Below are 26,668 nucleotides of genomic sequence, written 5' to 3'. Positions count from 1 at the left end.
ACCTTATGTTCTTCTAAACTTATTCAACAGATGCCTTCAGGAAGAAACTTTTCTGGAAATTTGGAAGGTCGCTCTCTAGTTAAGTTGATCAGAAAGTGGCTAGATCGTACAGGCCGATCGCTCTGCTGGCTAATTTGGGTAAATTGCTAGAGCGACTAATGGCCATTAGATTGAATACTGGTAGAACAGGATCTGCTTTCAAGGAGTCAATATGGGTTCTGTACCGGACGTTCCTGCAAGGATGCTCTTGTGGACTTTGTCTCTTCAGTTCAAAACTCTGTACATAAATAAACCCTGGCCGTTTTCATTGACTTCGAGGGCACCTTCAACTCCCTTTGGTGGGAGAGCATCCTGGAGCGTCTGCGATTGGCTAGGTGCTCCAACCACCTTTATCTTTTAATCTGTAATTACTTTGCCAATAGAACCATAATAGTCAAGGCTAAACATAGCCAAGTATCAAGATCAGTATCTAGAGGGTGCCCACAGGGCTCTATATTAGGTCCTTTTACATGGAACATGGTGCTGCAGCAGTGGCTCTCCCGATCTTTCGATAACGTCAAAATAATAGCGTATGCAGACGATCTCACCATCTTGGTAAATGGTAACTCTAGGGCCGATCTTGAAACTACTGGAAATTTTGTTCTCCGGGATCTCTACGATTGGACTATGGCCAATAAGCTTAAAATCAGCTTGTCAAAAACAAAGATGATGATTCTTGGATCAAAGTTGGATATCTCTCGTCCTCCGTTGGTTAAGATCAACAACATTCGTCTCCCCATAGTTAAAGAATACAAGGTTCTAGGAGTGGTAATTGTTCCAGTCTCAATTTTATTCCTCACTTGACAAACTTATCATCTAAAATACGTAGATTTATAGGTGCAATTGTTAGGGTGTTCCGTGTTGAATGGGGGCTCTCCAGAAAAACTTTAAGAATCTATTACAATGCAGTTTTCCTCCCTCTGATCTGCTGCCTTGCATGGTTTCACAGGGCACGGCTCAAACACTTCAAAGCAAAACTTGCCTCATTGCAGAGAACCATCTTGCGGTGTTTAGTTAAAGCATGCAGGACAGTCTCGACGCAAGCTCTGCAAGTACTAGCCAGAACATTACCTTTAGACTTGCAAGTTACTTATAGAGGATTTTTATACAAACTGAGAAACCACATTGAGACCAAATTTCTTGGAATTAACCTTCAAGATGATGCTAAAAGAGAAAGAAGAGGCTGTGGAACGAGTTAGTTAACATCTGGCAGTCTCGATGGGATACAGCTCCTGTTGGTGCAACAAAGAGAAAATTTATACCACAAGTTTCATTTCTCCTTGATAAACGTGTTCGATTGTGGTTCTGCATGGACATATTCATGTCCTACCTGTTGACAGGACATGGATTGATGAACCAGAGTCTTTTTAGGTTCAATTTATCACAAACAGACCTCTGTTCATGTGGATCACCAGAGAGTTGGGATCACATCTTGTGTCATTGCTCCCTTGTATGACGATCTCAGACTTCCTCTTCATGCACTTACTAATTTTCAACCAGCACAGGAGTCATCTCTGCTTCAAAGCTCTGAGTCATATCAGATTCTTCAGGCTTTCGCTCAAGGCGTATTTCTTCGAAGGCATTCAGCGTTGACAGATATGAACAGAATGCAGCACAATGGTCCTGCTAATGCATAGCTAGTTAGATCTCCTTTAATAATATATAAACTCAAATCCTTAAGAAGTGAAATTTTTCCTTGGCCTGCAGACAAAATCAAGTGCTTTCTTTCTCTGTTTTTTTTTCAGTAGCATCACTTTCTTTTATGTATTTATTTATTATTATAATTTTTTGTAGGAGCACCACTAATTTCTTTTATTTGTTTATTTATTAAATTAATTTTTTATTATTATTTAATATATTAAAAAAAGCACCACTTTTTTTTTTCTAGCAGCACCACTACCTTCTTCCGTTTTACTTATTTTATTTATTTATTATTATTTTTTTATTGATTTATTTTATTTATTTATTTTATGTTTTTTATAAATGTTTTATTTTATTTTCTTCTGCTTCATTTTTATTAATTTCGGTTCCATATCCAGCACCATGGGTGATCGTTTGTTTTTTTTTTCCCCTCCGGATTGGGCCCCCAGAGGATCCTGGCCTACCTTCTGACAACATCAGGTGGGTCAGAGTCTCTCTTGAGACAGTACGTACTTTACATGGACTGGCCCACCTTCCCGTGGTGTGGACGAGTACCCAGAATCATCTGTGCAGGTGACTGATGCTTCTGGGTAGCCAAGCGGCCAGAACAGAACACACACATAATACACACAAACTGACGTCACACACATATCTGACCCATTTGTAGTGATACTGTTCTTCACAGAGATACGAGGCGGAGTTGTACAAACGTTCTAGGAGCCGCCCTTTACATATACACATGTCCATGTGTATATGTAAAGGTAGTGTAATACCGGTGGGTATTGCACTACCTCCGCTGGGTGCAGGACTTGTGCATTCAGCACAAACAGATAATATAATCCCAGGCCTAGAGAAGAAGGGCACTAGGTAGCAACTGCCTTGTATTGCATTGGTATAATACTGCACACATGTTTTTAGGCCAACTTCGTAGAGGTTCTACAGGCTGTACAAATGAACTAGGTGGAGATGGGCTTTTGCCTAGGAGCCACCTTTGATTCTGGAATACACTATTCAGTGCACCAGGAGGTCATATATAAATAGTATTTTCTATATGTATAACGAAAATATTAATGTATATAAAATTGTAAATATATTTTGTAAGTTTTGTATATAAATGTAATAATTGAGTTTATAAATAAATGGAATGGAATGGAAATGTACTGTCAGCAGTTGTGACAAACACCTGGATGCGATTAAATACTTGATGTGACTAAAACCTGTAAACAAAATACATACTGAGAACCTGCAGCAACATGTTCAAGAGGCTACCAGAGGGAGTAATACTCTTGATCTGATTATCAGCAGTGATTCTTCGTGCGTTAAGAATCTGCAGATAAAGGAACCACTAGGTAGCAGTGATCATAGTGTACTGATGTGGGATTTACTTAAAGATGTAACTATCATCAGGGGTAAGGGGAAGGGTTTTTGCTTTCGTAAAGGTGACTACAGTGGTCTCACAGAGTTTTTAAATTCTATACAGTGGGATCAACTGATGATGTTACCAACAGTGAATTCTAAATGGGAAGCCTTCAGGGACTTAATCTTGCAGGGTACTAGGCATTTTCATGCCAACTAAGAAATACTGTTCAAGGTTTAGGCCTAAATGGATATCAGATGAATTAATACAGCTCATGGCAGAGAAGAAAAATGCATGGGATGCATATAAATTAGCAGGTGACATAGAAGCCTATGACATATAAGCTAGTCTGTAATCAAGTCAGCAAGGGGTTAGGCAGGGAAAGGCATATTACAAGAAATCTTTGGCAAAGGATGCAAAGAAAAACAGCAAAAAGGTTCTTTGCTTACATAAACTATAGAAGCAAAGGGAGGAATCAGATTGGTCTACTTAACATAGATGGGTTGACTATTGATGATCATGCTCAGGTAGCTGATAAACTGAATGAGTATTTTGCATCTTCATCCACACATGAGGAGTTATTCAAAGAGAGGAATGCCAGAAGTTTATCAAACTCTAACAGAGAGCTAAGTGATTTTGCAATAACTGAGAGCAAAGTGGAGAAGAAATTGTTCAAGTTAAACATAAAGAAGGCACCTCGGGTGGATGGGATTTATCCAGTTATATTAAAGGAAGTAAGCAAACCCTTAGCCATAATTATGAAAGCTTCCTTGGACTCAGGGGAGGTCCCCATTTACAGGAGACGTGCAAATGTGTCCCCAATTCACAAAGGGGGATCAAAGGGTGACAATGGTAATTACAGACCTGTTAGTCGCAAGCTGCACTCGTGTATCAACTGAATAAACAATACCGTAAAGGCAGACACACTACTAACACCTCACTAGATCACATTATACTAAACATTTCTGGAGGCCACTACCATAAAACAATAAAAACGATTTCCAGTTGTGTTTCTGCTGGTGGAATCTGTTATAAACTGGTAGTAAACTTGATCTAATTGCATTTGCGATAATACCAATAGCTGGAATTGTGTCAGTTTTTACATTATTATGGTGAAATGTGTTTCCCCTTCACTGATATAAAAAACAAAAATACATTTTCAGAATCTTCTCTTCATTCCTATCGTGTTGCATTCAGTTGGGGTGATTCCGCATTGGACTTCCATTTCTTGTAAACACAAAGGTGAATCGTGCATAAGCGAATTTGGTTCGTGTTATATACAACATCATTCCCCTATTTATAAATCGTGTATGATCAAATTCGTGTGGTGTAAACACATGTTATAAGAGGACTGACTGTACCAGCCTGCCTTTATTCCCATCAGTCACATTTGGTTATTTTCCTACCTCTATGGTCCCCTGGCAATGAGCCAAAGGGGTCCCCAGAGGCAGGATGTCAAATCTGGTCAAGTCCATTAATTTCTGAGTCAATTCAGGTATGTTCAGTCATGTAGAGATTTTGCCATTCGTTGGGAGTGGGAAGGGTTAATGGGCTGGTTATATATTTGGTCTGTTGATTTGGTACAAGGTTGAAGAGCCTGTCTCTTCAACTCTGTACCAAAGTTTAGGCAGATTTCAAAAATGTTTTGAACATACTTGGTGAAGGCCTTGTAAAAGGTGTCCTCCATGATGAATTGATGTTCTTGGCCCCTAGGAAGGGGTCCAATTTTTGTAATTAACTGTCTATGTTGATTTTCATAGATTACACAGTCATATAGAATGTGTGCCCAATCCTCACTTTTGCCACAGTTACAGTGGGGGTCATCGGCCAGTCCCAAAGGTGCAATTTAGTTTAAGGGATCCATGACCTGTCAACAGAAATATGGTATAAAGTCCTGGAGCATACCACTTATGTATGCTACATGACTTTAGGTCATTTTGGACTAACCATAGCCACCTGTGGAAAAAACATTTTGGTACTAGCACCTTTGATCTCTTGCTCCCATACAGTGTGCCATATCTGATGTAGTTGTGTGGCAAGTTGTCATTTCTCTGCCTTGATGTCATTGGCAAGGTTTGGGGTTATGCCTAGGAAACCCATGGCGAGTTCCTTTTTTAATTCTATAGTATAGCCCTTTTTTTGAAATTTCAAGGTGCTGTGGTAGGGTATCGGCCAAAACTTGCAGAGCCACATTAACTGTACAGCATGCTCTAGTTATTTGTTAATAAGATTGTTCTTTGAATGCTATTTAATTTTGCCCTGTTTCTAACTATGGCTGTGCAATGGAACCATACGCCAGCACCATAGGAGATTACAGGTAAAATCGCTGCTTGGTAAATGAGTGCCAGAGTTCTTTAGACTCCAATCGGCTCGGCTGATTCTGGAAGTCATTCCGGCATAGTTTTGGACTTTTTTAGCCAAGTATATCAAATGTGGATAGAATGTTAATTTCCTGCAGTTGTTTGAATGCCACATTTGCTCTTTCTTACACCACCCTTCTGGTGTTACCTTTTACCAATAAGACAAGGTCATCAGCAAAAGGCAACCCTGTCTGTAGGGCCTAAATCTTTTGTCAAGAATTCATCAAGCACTGAGCTCCTAAAGGTTGGACCTAGTACTGAACCCTGTGGGCAACCTTTTGTAACAGGACTTTTTCTTTCTTGGAACTGCGTGCTTACTGCTACACGTCTGTTACCAAGATAGGTGGCACCTCCGTAGCCAGGTGGAAAGGAGCAACAGTGCGTAGCACACGCTTCTTGATTAGACCGGGGTTCGAGCCCGTCACCACCAAATACGGAGGATGTGGAAAGGTCAGGGAATGACCACCACATATTCCCGGAGCAATATGGCCTTAATTGCTAATGCTCCTAAAAACCAAACAACAAACAAACCAAGATAGGTGTTTATACATTGATATAGATTTTGTGGTACATTTGTCTGGCAGAGTCTTCTGAGGACACTTGGCCACCAGAGGGTGTCAAATGCACCAGCGAAGTCAATAGATATTGCCAGCATGTATTTTGGATCAATGTTATTTACTGTTGTGAGGATATAGTGCATGGCATCCTCAGTTGCCATACACTATATCAGTGGTGATCACCAACCTCCAATAGGAGATGGTATCAAAAGAAGAAACAACAAATTTCAGCAGGAGAAATATTGAAGGGAAAGAGGCTTTGATATAATACAGTCACACGACCTCTGGAAACCAGGCGAAAACCAGTTGTAATCAGCCTTCTGCACTAAGTGGGGCTCTGCCGTAGTCATCTTTCCTTTTCAAGAGCATCTCGTGCGATGCATGATGACTCTTCCTATGATTAAAGCCACCCCCTTTCAAAATCAGCCATGTGGTAGGCAGTAGCATACCACCACATTATCTGATGCCACAGAGACCATAACAAAACCAACTCCATCGGCCATTAAAGGAAGACCTGCAACTAGGTGGAAGGATGGGATCAGTGAACTTTTGGGCGTGATATTTTGCAATGCCGCTCGTATAGCATACGATCGATGCAGTTGGAGGATTTTATTGGTCGCCACAACAGCTCCTCAGGGAACTATGTGACTGGAAGAAGAAGAATCCTCAGTTGAGGACCCTTGATTGAAACCAAACTGCTGTTCAGAATTTAGGTTGGCTTCAGTATAATATAAATTAAGTCTATAGAGGAGTAGGCATTCCATTATTCCATTTTCCTCGAACAGATAATAAACATATAGGTCTGTATGATTTTTAAGTTCAGTAGGTTTTTTCCTGGATTCTTTAAAATTAATCTAATTATAGCTAGTTTCCATGCTTGTGGGAATAAACCCTCAGCTAAGCAGTGATTAAATAAATTAAGTAGAGTATCAGGTGAAATTTCTGCTAACTTTTTAATGGTTTCTAGGGGCTTACATCTGGTGGGTATGGGCTTGGCAAACCCAGGGTCTGAGCTGAATGTCATCATTCTTCTCTTTCTTGCTTTTTTGGTGATTCCCTTCTACTTTTGACTCTCTCTCTCTCTCTCTCTCTCTCTCTCTCTCTCTCTCTCTCTCTCTCTCTCAGGCTAATGCAGAATTTTTTTTTTTTTTTTTTTTGGCTGGTGCAGCACAAGCCTCAGGCTTCCTTGCATTGCACCATATGGCTAATAATAAAGTCAGGTCCAGGGCACTTATTGCTTTTGGTTTTTAAGAGTGTGCTTGAAGTTCTTCCATGGTGAAGGGTGGTTCTATTGACATATTGCTATCATTTAAATTGCTGGCCATTATGTCACTCTGAGTCTGGGTTTACCCCTGGTTCTCAGACTGGAATAAATGATCTAATATGTTATTTACAGAGTCTGCCCAAGTGTGAGTTAGGGTTCCATCCGCCTTAATTGTGGAGATTACCACATCACCTCTTGGCAGTTTGTTGGTGACAATCCTGTAGACCACACCTCAAGGGCTGGCATTACCATATGTCCCCACCAAGGGCTGCCAACATTTCTTCTTTTTTGTCCTTATTAGAGCAGTATACGAGTTTCTGAGAGTCCTATAGGAATCTCTCAGAGCATCAACCTCATTCTGGGGCCAAGTTTCCCTTGCTCGCTGGAAGTTTTTCCTGGCCTGGTGCACCCTTCACCAGAGTATATCAAGTTCAGGGCACCACCAGGGAACAGCATTTTTCTTCAGTTTTCTTTTGGGTATTGCTAGATTGGATGCTTTTTGAAGCATAGTTGTGACATTTAAGTTGTGTTCATCTGGGCTATAGTTGTTATGGGTCTGAGTCTGCTGCTACTGTTCTATTTGGTTTTGGATTTCATCTGTGCAGCACTGCCAGTTGGCTTTCTCTAAGAAGTATCTGATTATATCTTGGAGTGGCTGTAATCTGGCTGTCTATTTGTCTCTTTAAGGTAGGTTTTAAGGTAGGACTATAGTCCGAGATGGTCCAAGCTTCTTTAACCATCCAATCTGTAATTTTGGTGGGTATGGAAGTAGTAGCCAAAGTTATATATATACACTTTTCCACAGTGTACTACTGTAGGTAGGTAATTGTGGAGTCTATTTATTACGTGTAGGGTAGAAGTGGCTGGTTGTCTGTTAGGAGTTGGCCATTATGTGTTCCCAGTCTGTCAACTGTCAGTCTGTCCCAGACTGACAGTTAGCATCCATGGAGACTATTATCTTAGAATTTGGAAGAACTGTCAGTACATTTTGTAGATAATGAATGCTGGGATTTATATCCACTCATACAACATAAGGATCCTGTTTGGCTAATTATTTGTGCACAAACTGCTAATGGGAAACATAGAGAGTTAACCTTTGTAATTGTAAGAGAAGGATTTCTAATTAATATTGCTGGTAGTGAGGTTTCATGTGAAGATTCTATTATTCTGTATGTTCTAGGATATCCTTGAACCCTACCTTGATGAGTATATATGGTTCTTTGATTACCAGGATACCTATATTATTTCCCTCTGCTTTAAGCTTGATTTGCTCCATAACTATACGTGTTCTGTGAGCATTTAATTGGATGAACTTTAAAGCCCTGTCACTGGTCTGGTTTAAATTAAGACCCATAATTGGTTCTTAATTTAAGCTGTTTTACCATTTTTTGATAGCTGGGACAATTATTGTCCTTTAGACTATGGTGAAAGTCTATTTTGGCCAACTTACATGTAGCCCATTTAGGTTATGTGGTTCTACTGTTACAGTTTTTATAGTCATGGCCAGTGACTGTGCAGTGGCCACAGATTGGGTCTTTTTTCTGGCACTGCCTGGCTGTATGCCAAATCTGTGGCAGTGATATTTTAAAACTAGGAAATATTCCCTGAATCTATGACTGGTCCAGCCAGCATAGATTCTCTGCTGATTTTTCAGGATTGCCTATGCCCAAGTTCCACAATGGCATTTAATTGGCCATTTTTTTAATTTGTTATTCCATGTGTGATTTGGAATTCCTTAGCCATTTCATCTAAAGTTAATTGCTCACTGAAATTTTTATAATGAAAGTCCTCATGACCTCTGTCATGGGGGTGGTCTTAGGCATGTCAAAGGTTTTGGTTCAAATATTTGGGTTTCTGCCTTTTGGCTTTTCAGCTTGTAATCCTAGTTTTTGGATTTCATAATAATACATATACAGCAGACTCTCGATTTACCAGAATCGGATTAACCGGGACACTTCAAGACTCCAAAAAAAAAAAAAAAAAAAAAAAAAAAAAAAATCAATCAGAAATCATAAAATCCAAGTAATAACTAGAATAGGTATAAACAGATGTTTTGAAGTCGTAAATAAGCGACAAGAAGCGGCGTTATAAGTCATCATTCGTTCGGAGATTAGTGTACCTATTATCTTGCAACCCCCGCAGTCTTCACACCTACTGCTAAAACGAAAAAAAGACAAATGTTTAGTTTGATTTAGTACGTTGCGTCGATTGTTGTGTTCCGTCGCACCGCAAAAGGACAAATTTTGTTTTGTTAATTTATGTCAGGGATGTCAGAATTTTTTTTATAGTAACTTTTTTTTTTTTTTGTTTAGAAATTGCAAAAATGATGGGAAAATGCAAGAGTTGTGCTTTCAATTAAACAAAAACTTGAAATTATTCAAAAGTTTGAAAATGGTGCATCCATTAAATCTCTAAAGAACCATTATAATGTTGGTGACCAAACCATATGTGACATTGTAAAAAATAAAGGGAAGCTATTCGATTTATAATCGACATTGTAAAACATAAATGTGTGTCCAATACACACTACTTGCATATGGACACGCGAGTAGCGCATGGTAAGTTTTTTCATTTTTTATGTATCGCCATACATTTTACATAGGTTGCTGAAGATTTTTCGATTCAGTAAGTCCCCGACTTATGTAGATTCGGACTTATAGGTCTGAATATTTCAGTGAACACACATTTCACCATAATAACGTAAAAACCCACAGAATTCTGGCTATCAGTACTATAGCAAATGCAATAAGATCGAGTTTACTACCCTTTTATAATTGGTTACACTATAGACAAGCCCAATAACCCGGAAAGTGCAAATTGTTTCTTGGCAGTGACCTCCAGAAATGTGCTTTAGTAAAATGTGAGCTTGCTTGGGGTGATAACCTTGTGAAGTACTTTTCAGAAAATTTAATTTTGACCGTTATCATGGTGCCAACTATGAAAATGGCCAAACATTAACAAGTATCGTGCATAATTCAGATTTGTCGGTGGCAACAGTTAACACAATAAAGGAGAATACGAGAAGTGGTGAAGCGATCGGCACCAATGAAGGTCAACTATAATAACCAAGGCTACGAAATAGATATCAGTTTTTACAGTACAGTAACATGCGTTTTTTCTTCCTTTTATGTTTTCTTATGTGCCACTCTGGCTACTTCACCGCTGTCCCCAGATAAAGTTTTTAATTGAACTAATTAAAAAAATATAACTATTTTTCTTCATTCTTCTGAGGACATTGTGGTTTTTGTAATTTTGGCATATTAGGGATATAGCAGCAATATTTTATTAGCCATCCCAGAGTTACGTAAAACTCGACTTACATAAGAAGTCCTGAAACGTATACTCTATAATTAAGATTTCTCTGTAGCCTTTAATATTATCACATTTGCATCCTTTTTGGGAGGTTCAGTCTTTTTTTGCCCTTGTTATTATCACTTTAGGTTGAGTCTGATCTTCGTTTGTGGCATCTCTAACAGCCTGTGCATAAGTTTGTACATTTACATGCTTCCTTTTCTGAGTTTAAAGCTTCAACTCTGGCTTTTAGCACTTTGTTTTCCACATTCAGTTTGTTCCTGTGCTCTCTAATATTGTCCAGTATTGGACTATTTGTAAGTATACTGCTACTGTGATTCTACTAGCAGCCATGAGGTCTTCCAATTGTAGTTTGTTCCTGTGCTCTCTAATATTGTCCAGTATTGGACTATTTGTAAGTATACTGCTACTGTGATTCTACTAGCAGCCATGAGGTCTTCCAATTGTAGTTTGGTAGCTACTATTTGGTTTACTGGGACCTTTATGTTTGTAATAGAGGCCAGCTTTTCTACAGCTTCTTTGCCCAGGATTTCTTGCATTTCGATTGCTTCTTGAATTTTTCCCTTTCTGTTTCCCTTAAGAGGCCCATGTGAGCAGTTTTCTTTTTCATCATTAGTTTCACCTACAGGAGTATTTTCCCACATTTTGCAATCGCTGTCTGTTTCCAGTGCATTTTTAGTTTTAGTTTCAAAATTGGCATCTTTCATACTTTTGCACATTTTTTTTTTTTTGCGTTTGTTTTTAGAATTTCTGAATCTTAAATAGTTTATAAGATGTTACGAGACATCGAGAGCTATCCAGTAATACTAAAGTTATGCTAAAATTCACAGAATAACTGGAGATATTAGCATTTAAATTTGTGTGTGTGTGTGGGGGGGGGGAAAGAATGAGAGTTTCTGGACTTTTTAGTTATAACAAAGAAAACTACTTTCATTTCGTGTAAAATCCCCAAATAAGTGTATATTAATGTACTTTATGTCATAGATAATCTCTGTTTCACCGTTTATAATGGCAATATTTCTATTATTTCCATAGTTCTGAGCTTTGACAAAATAGTAGGTGGTTACTGCACTACCACTAGTGATATGGCAATCATGAAGCAATGTAAATTAGTAATATTAGCCTATTTTCACATATCTGACCCATAAACGGGTCAGAAATGTGAAAATAGGCTAATATTATAACAAGAAAAACACTTACCTGTGATTCTTCAACTGCAGGCATGAATAATTATCTTTAGTTTCCTCTGGTCCATTTTAAGATTGGAAAATGCCAATCTTAAAAAAAAGAAATCTAAACGTGGGTTATTGGGACTGCCTTCCTATAAAACAATCAAGCACTGATCACCACGACACACTTACCTGCTCACCGACTCATGCAAAACTCACAATACCTTGTAATAGTGTAAAGTGTGTTAGTTGTCTGATGGTGTCCTTGTAATAGTGTAAAGTGTGTTAGTTGTCTCCTCCCTCCCCTGCCCGGGGATAGGGTTTTAATGGGAACCAGGTTAGAGTACCCAGTTCAGATCACCAATGGCGTGTTGGCAGCAAAGCCGCAGAATGCCTTCGTCGGTATCATGTCCAAGTAGCGTTGAATCTGGTAGGAAGGTCAAGTTGCCCCTCCCACAGAGTGGGAGGGATATGTTAGTTGGCAGTGGAGAACCCACCTGGCGAAGGGGTGGGAGAGACATACATTTACTTCATTCATAATCTGCATTATCACTCTGCTTGCATTCTATTTTTATACTTTTTTCTTATATTTTATATATATATATATTTTTTTTTTCACTCACTCATTCATTCATTCATCTTTTTCTCGCACAACAAGGGGGGGATGCAATGATGTGTAATGTAAATTTAAATACTAATTAAAACTAGGGTTAGTGTGTACTTAACTGTAGCATTTATGGTTTGTGTTCTTTTTCTCACACACACGCTTTCATTCATTCTTCTGGCTTTCATTTCATTTATTCAACTCTTGCTTTCTGCATTGCCCTCTCTGGGCACCTCAACTGACTGTAATTCTACGGTTGTGGTGCAGGCCTAGCCGCCAGTTTTTTGTAGGCCAGGGGCGAATGCAGTGATGGTGTTGGTGTTGTTAGTAAATGTTTGTTAGTATATATAAAGTAATGTAAGTTATTTTTAACTTTGTATTCTTTCGGCCAATTACATTTGCTCTTCCACTCATTCCCATTCACTCTCTTTTTCCCTCATTCTAGGTCACTCTTTCTTTCACCAAAACTGTCATTTATTCCCTTTTATCATAATTCCTAGTTCACTCAGTGCCCAGCCTATTCATTCTGTCTTTCATTCTCATTCATTTATTCTTCTTTCATTCTACATTGCATCCCTTTGCTACTAGCTTACTGATATTTTTCAGCTAATCTGCTTCCCTGGCTGCCTGTTCATCTTCCTCCCCTATGTGGTTACTTATTTGGCATGGGGCCCCAGGTTCCTACACATGGCAGGGTAGTCCTGGGGAGTTTTGTCATGTCTGGTTTCTTTCAGGGTGCAGAATACTGCTATTGTGATAGTTTTTACTTCATTGTCTGGGCGTGGTGGGAAACTTGGGCAATTTAAATATTGATTATCGTTTAATTGCTGGGGGCTGAATTGCCATTCTTTGGATAGTTCTGTGCATTTCGAATACTTTCTGTGTGAAAGATATAAAGGCTTTCTAATTTTCCTCTTCTATGATGTACAGATGTTCTTCTACCTAGGAAGGGGGCCAATCTGTGCTATTAGCTCTGTTCTGGGGATGTCATATATTATACATTCATATAGAATGTGTGCCCAATCTTCACTTGTGCTAACAATTGCCACCCATGACAGAAATGCATAATCATATAGTGAAATTCTGACTTACGTAGAGTTCCATGGAACGCAACCCTTACACAAGCCAGGGAGTGGCTGTCCTTTTCTTAATGTATTTACTTGATCTCCTTTCACGTACTCATTTCATTATATTTCATTATCATACTTTGTTTTTTGGTACATTATGATAAATTTTGTGGCTTGCTTTCAAAAACAGCATGGCTTTAAATGGTGTTTGTTTTTAGTTTAGTTATATACATGAGAAACCTCTGTCTCTTGCAGTTATGAAATGTTTAATTATTGAATGGCATTAGTAATTAACATACTGATATTCGTTTCATATTATAAATTACTATTCTTTATATTTTATTACATATAGTTTATAATATATATAGATTTTAGCCTCATTTAAAGTTCCTAAGTAATGTCTTTTCACAATAAATTAATAATATGATTCATATCTATAGGTTGACATGCCTGTTTTCTTTTACTTGGATCCAGAATTTGCAGAAGACCCAAACATGGAAAATGTTGATGAAATAACTCTTTCTTACACATTTTTTGAAGCAAAGCCAGGCCTCCATCTGCCTATGTCAGATTTCAAGCTTTAGATAACACTGAAAATGCTTTCATTTATTTAGTTTTGTAAATGTGTAAAAATTTGGAAATACTGCATAACTGTACCTTAAATACTTAACGTAAAAAAAAATCAAAACTATCAATAGATTACCATTACATCTTTAAATAAATTAGAAACTATTCTTCGCTGCTAAATCTTTCACGTTAGTGATATGCAATAGAAAATCTTTTGAAATTCATTGTTTGAAATTCATTGTCCACTGGTATTTAAAGAAAGTGCATTACTAGGAATTTCACATTTCTAACCCTATTTCACGATGGTATGTTACTTTAATGACTAGCATCACAAATAGAAATATAAACAAAAGATATTTATTAATAGTTAAAGCAAAGCTAGTAATATTTGCTCTCAAAATATTCCAAAATGAGCATTTGCAACCTTTATACAACAGTTTTGGTAAACACGGCAGTTATGACTGATATGTTATCAGAAGCCCTCAATTTGCTTCAGTTTATCATTTTAAATGGAAAACAAAATGAAAAGTTCACCAGGTGCAAACCAATATTTAGTTGAACTGCCTCTGGCTCTGATGACAGCAGCACACCATCAAGGCATTGACAAGATCAATTTCTGAAGATAATCAACTGATAGTTCATGGTTCCAAACATGAATTATGGCTTCCTGAAGTTCACAGAGGGTCTTTCTGGCAACTGCAGATTCCACACGATGCCAACAGTTTTCTATAGGATTCAGGTCCGGGCTGTTTCCTGGCCAGCTAACAGTTGTAATGGGCCGTTCTTCCAATCATTTTGTCACCTGTAACAAATGTAAACACATTACTGTCGAGCCTCTAATGCAGAAATGAAGCTAAAATAACTACAGAAGCGCCTACTTACACTTTTTGCCCAATGACAAGGAGCAGAATTGTCCTGAAAGATGGAGTTACTTGGCAGGTTGAAATGGTCTCTTAACGGTTCGCAGCAATTTGCCTTCCATTATAGCCAGATATCCATTGGCATTTACGGAACCTTTTATAAACTGCAGGTGACCTACTCCGCGATACGAAATGCACCCCCATATCATTTGGCTGGTAGGGAATTTCACTGTAGACACCATACAGTCTGGATAGTATTCTTTACCATGTCTCCGGTGAATCATTTGTCTCCCATCAGAGCCATGCAGGTTGAATTTCTTCTCACCCGAGAAAATAACAGACTTCCAATGCTCGGGGGTCCATTTGACATGCTCCTTACACTAAATTAATCGGGCCTTTTTCATTTTTTGTGTGAGGAGGGGCTTCTACAAGTCCATTTTTTAAGAGGCTTCTTCTGACTGTTACTGCACTTGTTACCACTCCTGTATGTTCTTCTCATTCTCTTTTCAGCTCAGACGTAGAAGCTTTATGGTTTTTAAGCCATCAGCACTTCAAAATGCGGTTCTATTTTAGCATAGAGACTCATTTGCATCCTGTTTCTTTTTTCTTATTAACAGAACCAGTATTCTTGAGTTTGGAAAGAAATTTACTCACTGTCGCCTGATTACGAGACACTCTATAAGCAGTATGATGGGAAGAACGTCCTTCTTTGCGTAAAGCAACAATAGCACTCTTTCTTCGTGGCGTCAAGTGCACATAACTTGCCATCCTGACACAAGCAAGGAATGACTGCGACTCTTGAAGAGAATGCTTATACAGGGTGTCTCAAAAATATTGGTACAAACGTTTAGGGGAGGTAGCTAACATCTAAAGGAATGTGAATCGCATAGGAACCCATAACCGGAAACGTCATGGGAAAGTAGTAGCAGAGGCACAAGAAGCAGAAATGACACGACAGTAATTAGTGGCAAACATTTATTTGACATAATATTAACAATGGAGTATGAGATCGCTGCATTTCATGATGTTACAACAGATGCTCGAAGGTTCCACCATGAGACGCGATGCATGCGTGACACCGACGCAGCATGGATTGGCGGACACGGTCAAACACACATGGAGTTTCTTTAACAGTAGCAGCAGTGCAGACGAGTCTCACCACAAGATCCATTTCCGTCTCCACAGGCAATTCATACAAGATAGATTTGAGGGCCCCACAGAAAGAAATCAAGGCTCAATAAATCAGGTAAGCGTGGGGGCCAGGCAACGGGTCCACCACGGCCAATCCATTGATGCCAAAACGCCTGTTCAAATGGTCATGAACACACCTTCCATAATGGGCAGGCACCCCGTCATGTTGAAACCAAATGTTGCGTCTCACATTTGCTGGAACATCATAAAGTAAAGAACACCATCACATTTGCTGGAACATCATCTACCATACCTGGTAGAACTTGTTCAAGAAAGATCCGATATTTAGCGGAGTTCAGGCGGGATGGTAACAGGTATGAGCCGACTAAGCAGTAACCGACCATACCTGCTCACACATTTATTGTGAAGCGATGTTGTGCCGCATCAGGGCGCACACCGTGTGGGTTGTAGTGAGCCCACACATGAGCATTGTGCTGATTGAATAAGCCTTCCTGAGTGAAATAAGCCTCATCCGTGAACAAAACATAGGCTGGAAAATTCAAGTCTTGAACACTTTCTTGGAGAAACCACTGCGCAAAAGCCAAACGTGCAGGATGATCTTGGGGAAGCAGTAACTGAACCCTTTGAGATGAAACGGGTGTAAGGAATCATCGTGCCAGACATGCTGTACGCTGCACTCCTAAGGCAGAGGCAATGGCATGTGTGCTGGTAGTAGGATTATTCTGGATGGCATTCAACACACTTTCTTCTATGGCGGGAGTTCGCGTCAAACGTGGTCTGCCCGAACTGCTCCTGTTACCTCTAAATGACCCATAATCCCACAAATTTTGATGCACACAAATGGTGGTCCGGTACATGTCTGTCTGGGAAGCATTCTCCATAAATTCGTTGAGCGGCTCGTCCACTGCCCTCTGCTAATCCATACACTAGGAGCATGTCTGCCAGCTCACAGTTCGTATATCGATGCATGCTCTTCATGCAGTGACTACCATGCTTGGCTATGGCTGACAGTACACTATGGATGTAAGTCAGATCAGCACCAAATATTTCCTGTATGTTTAGTCCTTGAGGAGATTCCAGATCAAAGTCCATTTCCAGTCTTCCCCCACTGTTCCTACTAAACATTGGTATAAATTTTAAACAATAGGCCTCATCTTCTTCAGAATTTCAGGACTTTTTTGCTGGGGCCTTTTATACTAAAATTTTCATATCAAAAGTTTATAGGAAGTCTGAGACATCCTCTCAGATATGCCAGACAAGCTGTGCTTGCTACCTGGGAGTCTAAAATGCTGATGTACAGGTGACACTCAAGTCAAGTGGATCCAATTTCGGCAAAGTCCGGACGGTTTTGTAACTTCACGATGGTGGGACTTAGTAATTCTGGATTTAACCCCCATGCACAGGCACACGGTGAGTGACCACCAAGGTGTGGCACCCACACCACACGAAGAAATGCTGCCCCTCTTTGTTACCAGGCAATACTAGGTGGTAGATAACTCTCATCAACCGGTGCAATACCACCACTTTGCTTATTGGAGGCATGAAGTGGTGGAACCCACGTTTAGTCTCCAGAGCTGAGTTCTGGTCAGTCCTTCCCCATCTCTTCCATCATGCAGTATGACTGATGTCTTTTGAGGTTATTATTGTTATTAGCCATATGGTGCAAGGAAGACTGAGGCTTATGCTGCACCAGACAAAAAAAAAAAATTTCCGAGATACCCTGAGAGAGAAAGAAGTAGAAGGAAATCACCAAGAAAGAGAAGAATGATGATATCTAGCTCAGGACTCTACATGTGCCAAGCCCATACTCACCAGGTGTGAGCCATTGGGGTTATGATGAACACCATGGCGAGATCCAAACTTCCTTACATTTCAAGGGTACTGTTCTAAAATGGTGTTTGCAGGCTGACTGCTGGTTAGTACACTGGACTGAACCGATTCGTAACTTTCTAGGAGGCTTCCGGATTAGCATCGGCTAGTGTATAATCTTGCTACCTCTACTCAACAAGATAGTGACTGGAGAGAGACAGAGTAGTGTGAATGTGGGGGCCATTGTAGAGGCCAAGTTATGTCAAGGAGCTGGGTATATTCTTATCATGTGTACATCATAACCAAAAACTTCATTACTTCATACAGCATGTCCCTGCCTCCCTCCCACCCAAAATTTTTCATACTATGGAAAACACCATGAATTGTCAAACTAATAGACCAAACTTATCTGCAAAAAGATCTAAACCTCCGAAACACTTCCTAGTTTCACAAATGTACATGGTCTCATTTCTAATCTCAGTGATGTACATTTCATTCCACTTGCGGTTTGCCAAACCCCATGTACTTTTTCTGATAGAATCTCAGTTATCGTTTGATTCAATCACTGCTCATCTCAGCTGCCCAAATTATTTGCTGTTTGATTCCTTTTGCCTCAAAGGTGTACTTGTGAAAATGTCCATTCCAAAATTCCATGTCAGACACTTGAAGTGGCAATTTGCAATCTCCTTTTTTTGATCATCTCTGGCATAAAATTGCTCTACCTCATTCTGTCAAATTCATCTGTTGTCTCTACCGTTCTCCCAACTCCACTAATCACATGGAACTCTTTAACTTCCTCTCTTTGCAACTTGACTTTCTCCAGTCCAACTTTCCTTACAGTGAGTAATTTTCCTTGATGATTTTAATGTTCACAACTCCAGCTGGCTTCCGTTTTCTATTTACATCGACCCGGCTGGCTTCAGTTTTCTATTCACACCGACCCAGCTGGTCGAGATGCTGAGGCTTTTACAATTACTAATGACCTTGCACAGATTGTTTATTTACCTACAAAAATACTGGACAATCCTAATCATACAGCCAACATGCTTGATCTTTTTCCCACAAACTACCCATCTAAATACACGGTCGAAGTGAGTGGTCCTTTCGGCACCTCAGATCACAACTTGGTGATTGTCTCTTCTCCAATGGTGCCTTTATCTCATGGCTGTTGCTAACTTCATGTTGTTTGGCATTATAAGAGGGCAAAATGGTATGACCTGCGAGATTTCTTTTCCTTGGTCGGATTACTGTTTCAAAACTTCTGATGTCAACATTTCCTCAGATCATGGTCAGTGAAATTATTCTTGTAGGAATGGAATCCTTTATTCCATACTCCACCTTAAAATCTCATCCTTTATCTAAACCTTGGTTTTCCAATAAATGTGCTGAGGCTATTCAGAGAGAAGAATGTTGCATGTCATAATTGGCTTGCTTTCAATTCTTCAGTTTCATTGTCTGCCTACACCAAAGCTCGCAAAAGTTAAAAAGCAGCTATTAATTATTCCAAACTAGATTTTGAACAGGCTCAGAGTAGAAAAATTGTTTCTTGCTGTAATGGTAGCTGAGCATTCTGGTGTCTTGCCAAAGCTATTGGCCGCAACTTTTTCCCATCCCTGCTCCTACCTCTGTCAAAACCAGATGGTTCTCATGGTTCTATTGTCACTTCAGGCAAGGATAAAGCCGACCTGCTAGCATCCCATTTTTCTTCCAACTCATATATTAATCATCTTGGTAAAACACCTCCCACCATTCCCAACATGCTCCATTCAATGCCTCGTGTGGTCTTTCGCCAAAAGGATGTCAGAAGGATTTTGATGAATCTTGATGCTAAGAAAGCTCCAGGTCCTGATGGTATTTCTCCACTGTTTCTCAAAACCTGTGCTCCTTAACTTACTCCTGTTCTTTGCCACCTTTATTTGCTTTCTTATTCCAAAGGTGTTTTTCCTTCTGCTTGGAAATTTGTTCATATCCAACCAGTTCCAAAAAAGGGTGACAGATCACTCCTATCCTATTATCATCCCACTGCAATTACTTCTACTCTTTCTAAAGTAATGGAGAAATCAATTAACCACCAACTCTTAAACTACCTAGAAACCTTCCGTCTGATCAACGATTGGCAGAATGGATTCCGTCAGTGTTGATCCACTGGTGATATTCTGGCATATGTTACCCATTTATGGACTAATTCAATGGAAAGGTTCGGTGAAACACAAGTAGTTGCTTGTTATTTTGTTATTTTGGTTTTTAGGAGCATTAGCAACTAAGGCCATATTGCTCTGGGATATGCGGTGGTCATTCCCTGACCTTTCCGCATCCTTCGTATTTGGTGGTGACGGGCTCGAACCCCGGTCTAATCAAGAAACGTGTGCTACGCACTGCTGCTGCTCCTTCCCACCTGGCTACGGAGGCGGCACAAGTAGTTGCTCTTGACACCTCAAAGGCTTTCGATCGCGTTTCGCATTAAGGTCTTCTAAAAAAGCTTCCATCTTATGGTTTGCCAACTGTTTTTTGTAATTGGTTATCAGCTTTTCTCTTTGACCACTCACAGGGGATGATGGTAGATGGCTCTCTGTGTTCTAACTTCTCCACCAATGCTGGTATCACGCCAAGATTCAGCTCTTTCTCCTACACTTTTTCTCTTGTATATTAATTCCATTGACCAGAAATCCTATCCATAGTTTTGCTGATGGATAGGATTTCACATTGCATTCAACTTTCCAGTTTCAGAAACTTTGCCCTGCTCAATCAGCTTCAACTTCTCGAATATCCGCTACCAATTCCTTAAATGCTGATCTCCAGGTAATTCTCCAGTACAGTAAAGACAACTTACTTGATTTCAATCCTTCTGAAACTCAGCCCTGTCTTGGGGTTTACTCTGACTTCTAATCTCTCTTGGTACAAGCACATTAGAAATATTGCTTCCTCTGCACCTAACAAAATTTGGTTTTCTCTCTCACTCTCGGCATTACTTTTCTTCCTACCAGCTGTTCCCTCTGTACAAATTGCAAACCCCCCTACCATGGAATATTCTTCCTCCATCTGGGGGTGATGCCCCCAAAATCTCTCTCAGGCTTCTAGATTCCATTCAGAACAGGGCAGTTAGGTTAATTAATGAGTCATCTCTAACAGTCTCTCCACTCTGTCTCATATATGTACTGTTTCTGCTGCATGCCTTTTCTACAGATACTTCCATGGTCACTGTTCTTCTGAATCAGATTCAATAATTTCTTCTCACTTCTTCAAAACAGTCCAAACATGTGCCGCCACCAGCTAACATCCATTTACTGTCCATCTTCAAACTCACAGAACAAACTTTTCATCTTCCTCGGTTATTCATTCAACTTCCGTTTTCTGGAACAACCTTCCTTCCTTCATACGTATTTCCCGAAAATTACAGTCTACAGAAGTTCAAGTCTATTGTCAAAAAATATCTTCTTTCATGTTCTCAACCTCCAAACCATGCACGGTACTAAGTACTATAGGTTCTAATACCCCTCATGTTTGGGGTTTTCCTAAAAAAAAAAAAAAAAAAAAAAACACTTCTTGAGTACAATATAGAAATCTCTGCCTAACTCTTTCATGAGTGAGTTTTTTTTTTTTTTTGATGATTTCGGAAGTTTTTGAAAGTAGAGAGAAAAAAAAAGGATATAAATATTAGTATTGTTAATGGATATCAATATAATAATTATAAGTACAGCAAAGAATTCTTTACTTACATAAACTCTAAAAGGAAGAGATGAATCAGAATGGTCCACTGGATATCGATGGTTCAACTGTTGATGACCCTGCTCAGATAGCTAACAAATGAAATGACTATTTTGCATTCACATATCAGGATTTATTCAGGGAGGGGAATGCCAGTGGTGAATTAATCTCTGGCAGTGAGCTAGATGATTTTGTAATAACTGAGAGCAAAGTGGAGAAGAAATTGTTGAAGATAAACATAAGAAAGGCACCTGGGGTGGATGGGATCTATCCAGTTATATTAAAGGAGGCAGCAAAGGAATTAAGCAAACCTTTAGCCATAATTATGAGAGCTTCCTTGGACTCAGGGGAGGTACCCACAGACTGGAGATGTGCAAATGTGACCTCAATTCACAAAGGAGAGTCAAAGGCTGACACAAATAATTATAGACCTGTGAGTTTAACTTCTGTTCCAGGAAAATTAATGGAGGCACTGCTTAAAGAAGCACTACAGGATCATCTAGACAAGACCTCAGTTATAGCTCAGACAACATGGTTTTGTTAAGGGGAAGTCTTGTCTGACCAATTTGATTGGATACTGCAAAACTTAAGGATCAACACTATTTCTAAAGGTTACAACCACAAAATCTTTATTTAAGGTACACTTTACTGATGAGAGTAGATTCAGTCTCAGCAACGAGTCTGGACATCAGCTAATCTGGTGAGAGGATGGCACACGGTATCACCCTGCAAACATCACTGTATGGGAACAATATGGCGGTCAAAGTGTTCTCATTTGGGAGGTGTTATCTTGGATGGACGTACACAATTCCAGATACTGGAAGGCGGTACTATAACCAGTGCATGCTACTATACTGAGATAATCCTTCCCCGTGTGCATCTGTTCCTAGGTGCCATTGGCCCCGAGTTCGTGTTTATGGATGATAATACCACACCCCATTGCATTGCAGCTGTGATATACTTTTGGAGAGTGAGGACATTAACCTGCCTTTTCCACCGATCTAAATCCCATTGCACACATATGGGACGCTCTGGGCAAACACCTAGTGGCATGTACACGGCCTCCAGGAAATGTTCACCAGCTTAAGATACCGATGACAGAGGAATGGACAATGTTAATGCAAGAACTTATCAACAACATTGCTCTAAGTATGGACAGGTGATGCAAAGCCTGTATCGACATTAGGGGTGATTCTATCTCCTACTGAAGACCACCTTTTCCCTTTGTTCCATCTTTGGCAATGAAGCATCTGTATCATGACAGCCAGTGCTTGTTGCCATTTTTGAATAAAGTCCTTACCGTTTTGTTTCTGTCGTTGTGTCGGTGTTGTTTCCTTCACCAATTCTGTATCTCAAAAGGTTCCTTTAGTATGCTTTCTCCATATCAAGGCCACTCCTATGACAAGCTCCAGGTGAAAACCTGACTGGTCCTTAAAGTTTGCACACCAATATATGTTGCGGTCACAAAAGAACTGGATGCAGGGAATAACTTTGATATCATATATTTGGATCTTAGAAAGGCTTTTGATACTGTTCCACATGAAAGCCTGCTGCACAAATTGGAGCAGTGTGGCATTGGAGGCAAATTGCTGCTATCGATAAAGGGATGGTAGAGTGGGAGAAGACAGAGAGTGGTAATCAATGGACACTGCTCATCGTGGACTAATGTTATTAGTGGAGTCCCTCAGGGTTCAATATTGGGTCCATTATCGTTTTCTGTATTTATAAATGATATTGATGATGGTATATCACGCTTAATGTCCAGGTTTGCAGACGATATGAAGGTTGGCAGGGTTGTTAATGACACTAATGACAGTACACTGCTGCAACAGGATGTAGAAAAGTGGAACAGTTGGGCTGAGAGGTGGCAACTGAAGTTTAACATTGACAAATATAAAGTGCTGCATATGGGATGCAGTAACCCCAGAGTAATGTATCAACTGTGTGGTACTACACTGACAGTGGTAGAGAATGAAAAGGACCTGGAGGTAATTGTGCAGGCAGATATGAAGTTTTCTGAGCAGTTCAAACAGTCGGCAAGAGTAGCTCATGGTGTCTTTTCAATGATATACAGGAATTTTTCTAGCAGGGATAAGGAGGTGATTATCCCCTTTTATAAAGGGATAAACACAGACAAGCAGTACTTGCTACCTGGGAGTCTAAAACGCTGATGGAACTGATATTCGGGTGACATTCAAGTCAAGTGGACCCAATTTTGGCGAAGTCCAGACGGTCTGTATCAGCCAAATCCTCTGCTGCACCTTCACGATGGTGAGACTGTTAGTAATCCTGGATATAAACTCCATGCACAAGTACATGGTGGGTGACCACCTAGGTGTGAACCAACGTAAGCAGGAGTCGAGGTGTGGCGCCCACACCACATGGAGGAACGCTGCCCCTCTATGTTACCAGGCAGTATTAGGTGGTAGATGACTCTCATCAACCGCTGAAATGCCACCACTTTGCTTGTTGGAGGCTAGAAGTGGTGGAATCCATGTTTAGTCTCTAGAGCTAAGTTCTAGTCAACCCTTCCCTATCTCTTCCATCATGCAGTATGAATGATGACTTTTGAGGTTATGATGAACATCATGGCGAGAACCAATATTCCTTACATTTCGAGGGTACAGCTCTAAAATGGTGTTCGCAGGCCGGCCGCTAGTTAGTACACCGGACCAAACCTATTGGTAACTCTCTAAGAGGCATCCGGATCAGCTAGTGTATAATCTTGCTACCTCTACTCTGCCAGATAGTGACTGGAGGGAGTCCGAGTAGTGTGTATGCGGGGAGTATTGTCAAAGCCACGTTATATCAAGGATCTGGGTATATTCTTACCATGCGTACGGAATATCCAAAAATTTCATTATTTCATGCAGCATGTCCCACCCACTTTTTCTTACTATTGAATACATGAATTGACAAACTCCTAGAGCAAGCTTATCTGCAAAAAGATCTAAACCTCCCAGGCACTTCCTGATTCATTTCACAAATATACATGGTCTCAATTCTAATCTCAACGATGTCCATTTCCACTTGCAGTCTGCCAAACCCCATGTACTTTTTCTGACAGAATCTCAGTTATCGGTTGATTCAACTACTGCTCATCACATCTCAATGCCCAAATTATTTGCTGTATGATTCCTTTCGCCTCAAAGGTGGTACTTGTGAATATGTCCATTCTGATATTCCCTGTCAGAGACTTGGCAATTTGGAATCTCCTCTCTTTGATCTTCTCTCTCTTAAAATCTCTCTACCTCATTGTGTCAAATTCATTTGTTGCCTCTACCGTTCTCCCAACTCCACTAATCACTTGGAGCTCTTTGACTTCCTCTCTTTGCAACTTGACTTTCTCCAGTCCAACTTTCCTAACAGTGAGGTAATTTTCCTTGGTGATTTTAATGTTCACAACTTGAGCTGGCTTCCGTTTTCTAGTCACACTGACCCAGCTGGTCGAGATGCTGAGGCTTTTGCAATTACTAATGACCTTGCACAGATTGTTCATTTACCTATCCTGAAAGAGGCCTCTGAGGTCGGGAAAACTCATATCTAGGAAATAAACTCATACACCGACCATTGAACAAAATTTTTACTGTAACTAAAATTTTTACAAATAGTATAAAAACAAATTATTTACAATAAACTAAAGATTGTATATTACGGAATACTAAAAACTGTAATAAAAGATCGTTTACCATAAAATAAGCTAAAATATAAAATTAAAAGCGCTAAAAACCTGGAGCTTTCGAGAGCATCAGCTCTCTTCTTCAACAGTAATATGACTTTCTTCAACATCTCCTTAAATAGCAGGTTCACGGTACCTCCACACATGGTATTTCTCCACGTGGTTCAATCGGCACATGGTCAGAAACGGAAGCGGAAATGTCTCGGGTACGTGGCAAATAAAATCTTTCATCCGAACTTAATACAATTGTTTCAAAAATAGGATGAATACGCATGCCTCTATCTCTATTCATGGTATTCTTACTGGATGAACCAATCCGTAAACCCTCGAGCCATTTACGCTCCCAGTATCCGTGTGCACGATCCAAAATAATAGCGTCCTCCGTCCAAATTATTTACAATTATTTATTGTAAATAATTTGTTTTTATACTATTTGTAAAAATTTTAGTTACAGTAAAAATTTTGTTCAATGGTCGGTGTATGAGTTTATTTCCTAGATATGTTCATTTACCTACAAGAATACCGGACAATCCTAATCATACAGCCAATACGCTTGACCTTTTTCTTACAAACAACCCTTCTAAGTACACGTTCGAAGTGAGAAGTCCTTTAGGCACTTCAGGTCACAACTTGGTGATTGTCTCTTCTCCAATGGAACCTTTATCTCGTCGCTATCCCCAGCCTCGTGTTGTTTTGCATTACAAGAATGCAAAATGGGATGACCTGTGAGACTTCATTTCTTCTTTTCTTGGTCAGATTACTGTTTCAAAACTTCTGATGTCAACGTTTGCTCAGATCGTGTCAGTGAAATTATTCTTGCAGGAATGGAATCCTTTATTCCACACTTCACTTAAAAATCTCGTCCTTTATCTAAACCTTTGTTTTTCAATAAATGTGCCAAGGCTGTTCAAGAGAAGAATGTTGCATTTCGTAATTGGCTGGTTTCTAATTCTCCAGTTTCATTTTCTGCCTACACCAAAGCTCGCAACAATTGTAAAGCATTTATTAATCACTCCAAACTAGAGTTTGAACAGGCTAAGAGTATAAAACTTGCTTCCTGCCCTAATGGGAGCCTAGCATTCTGGCCTCTTGCCAATGCTATTGGCAGCAACTTTTGCCCATCTCTGCCCCCACCTCTGTCCAAACCAGATGGTTCCATTGTCACTTCAGCCAAGGATAAAGCTGACCTGCTAGCATCCCATTTTTTTTCCAGCTCATGTATTAATGATCTTTGTAAAATGCCTCCCATCATTCCCAACATGCTCCATTCAATGCATCCTGTGGTCTTCCGTCAAAAGGATGTCAGAAGGATTTTGACGAATCTTGATGCTAAGAAAGCTCCACGTCCCGATGGTATTTCTCCAGTTGTTCTCAAAACCTGTGCTCCTGAACTTACTCCTATTCTTTGCCGCCTTTTTTCACTTTCTTATTCCAAAGGTGTTTTTCCTTCTGCTTGGAAATTTTCTCATATCCAGCCAGTTCCTAAAAAGGGTGAGAAATTCCTCGTATCCAATTATTGTCCCATT

General features: G+C 39.8%; 1 protein-coding gene across 4 annotated transcripts in view; it reads left to right on the top strand.

The window, feature by feature from the left end:
* Positions 1-26,668, top strand: part of Cox11 (Cytochrome c oxidase copper chaperone COX11) — a 266,522-nt gene that overhangs the window by 164,255 nt on the left and 75,599 nt on the right. For all 4 annotated transcript variants that reach the window (XM_090377851.1, XM_090377850.1, XM_090377849.1 and 1 more), the window contains one exon: positions 13,811-13,935. In XM_090377851.1, the coding sequence (XP_090233977.1) occupies positions 13,811-13,935 (125 nt within the window). The remainder of the gene's footprint in view (positions 1-13,810; positions 13,936-26,668) is intronic.

Source organism: Mastigoproctus giganteus, chromosome 7 (genome assembly GCF_048544385.1).
Source record: "Mastigoproctus giganteus isolate SK-2022 chromosome 7, ASM4854438v1, whole genome shotgun sequence".
Classification (NCBI taxonomy): Eukaryota; Metazoa; Arthropoda; class Arachnida; order Uropygi; family Thelyphonidae; genus Mastigoproctus; species Mastigoproctus giganteus.
This window is presented reverse-complemented; position numbering and strand designations above follow the sequence as displayed.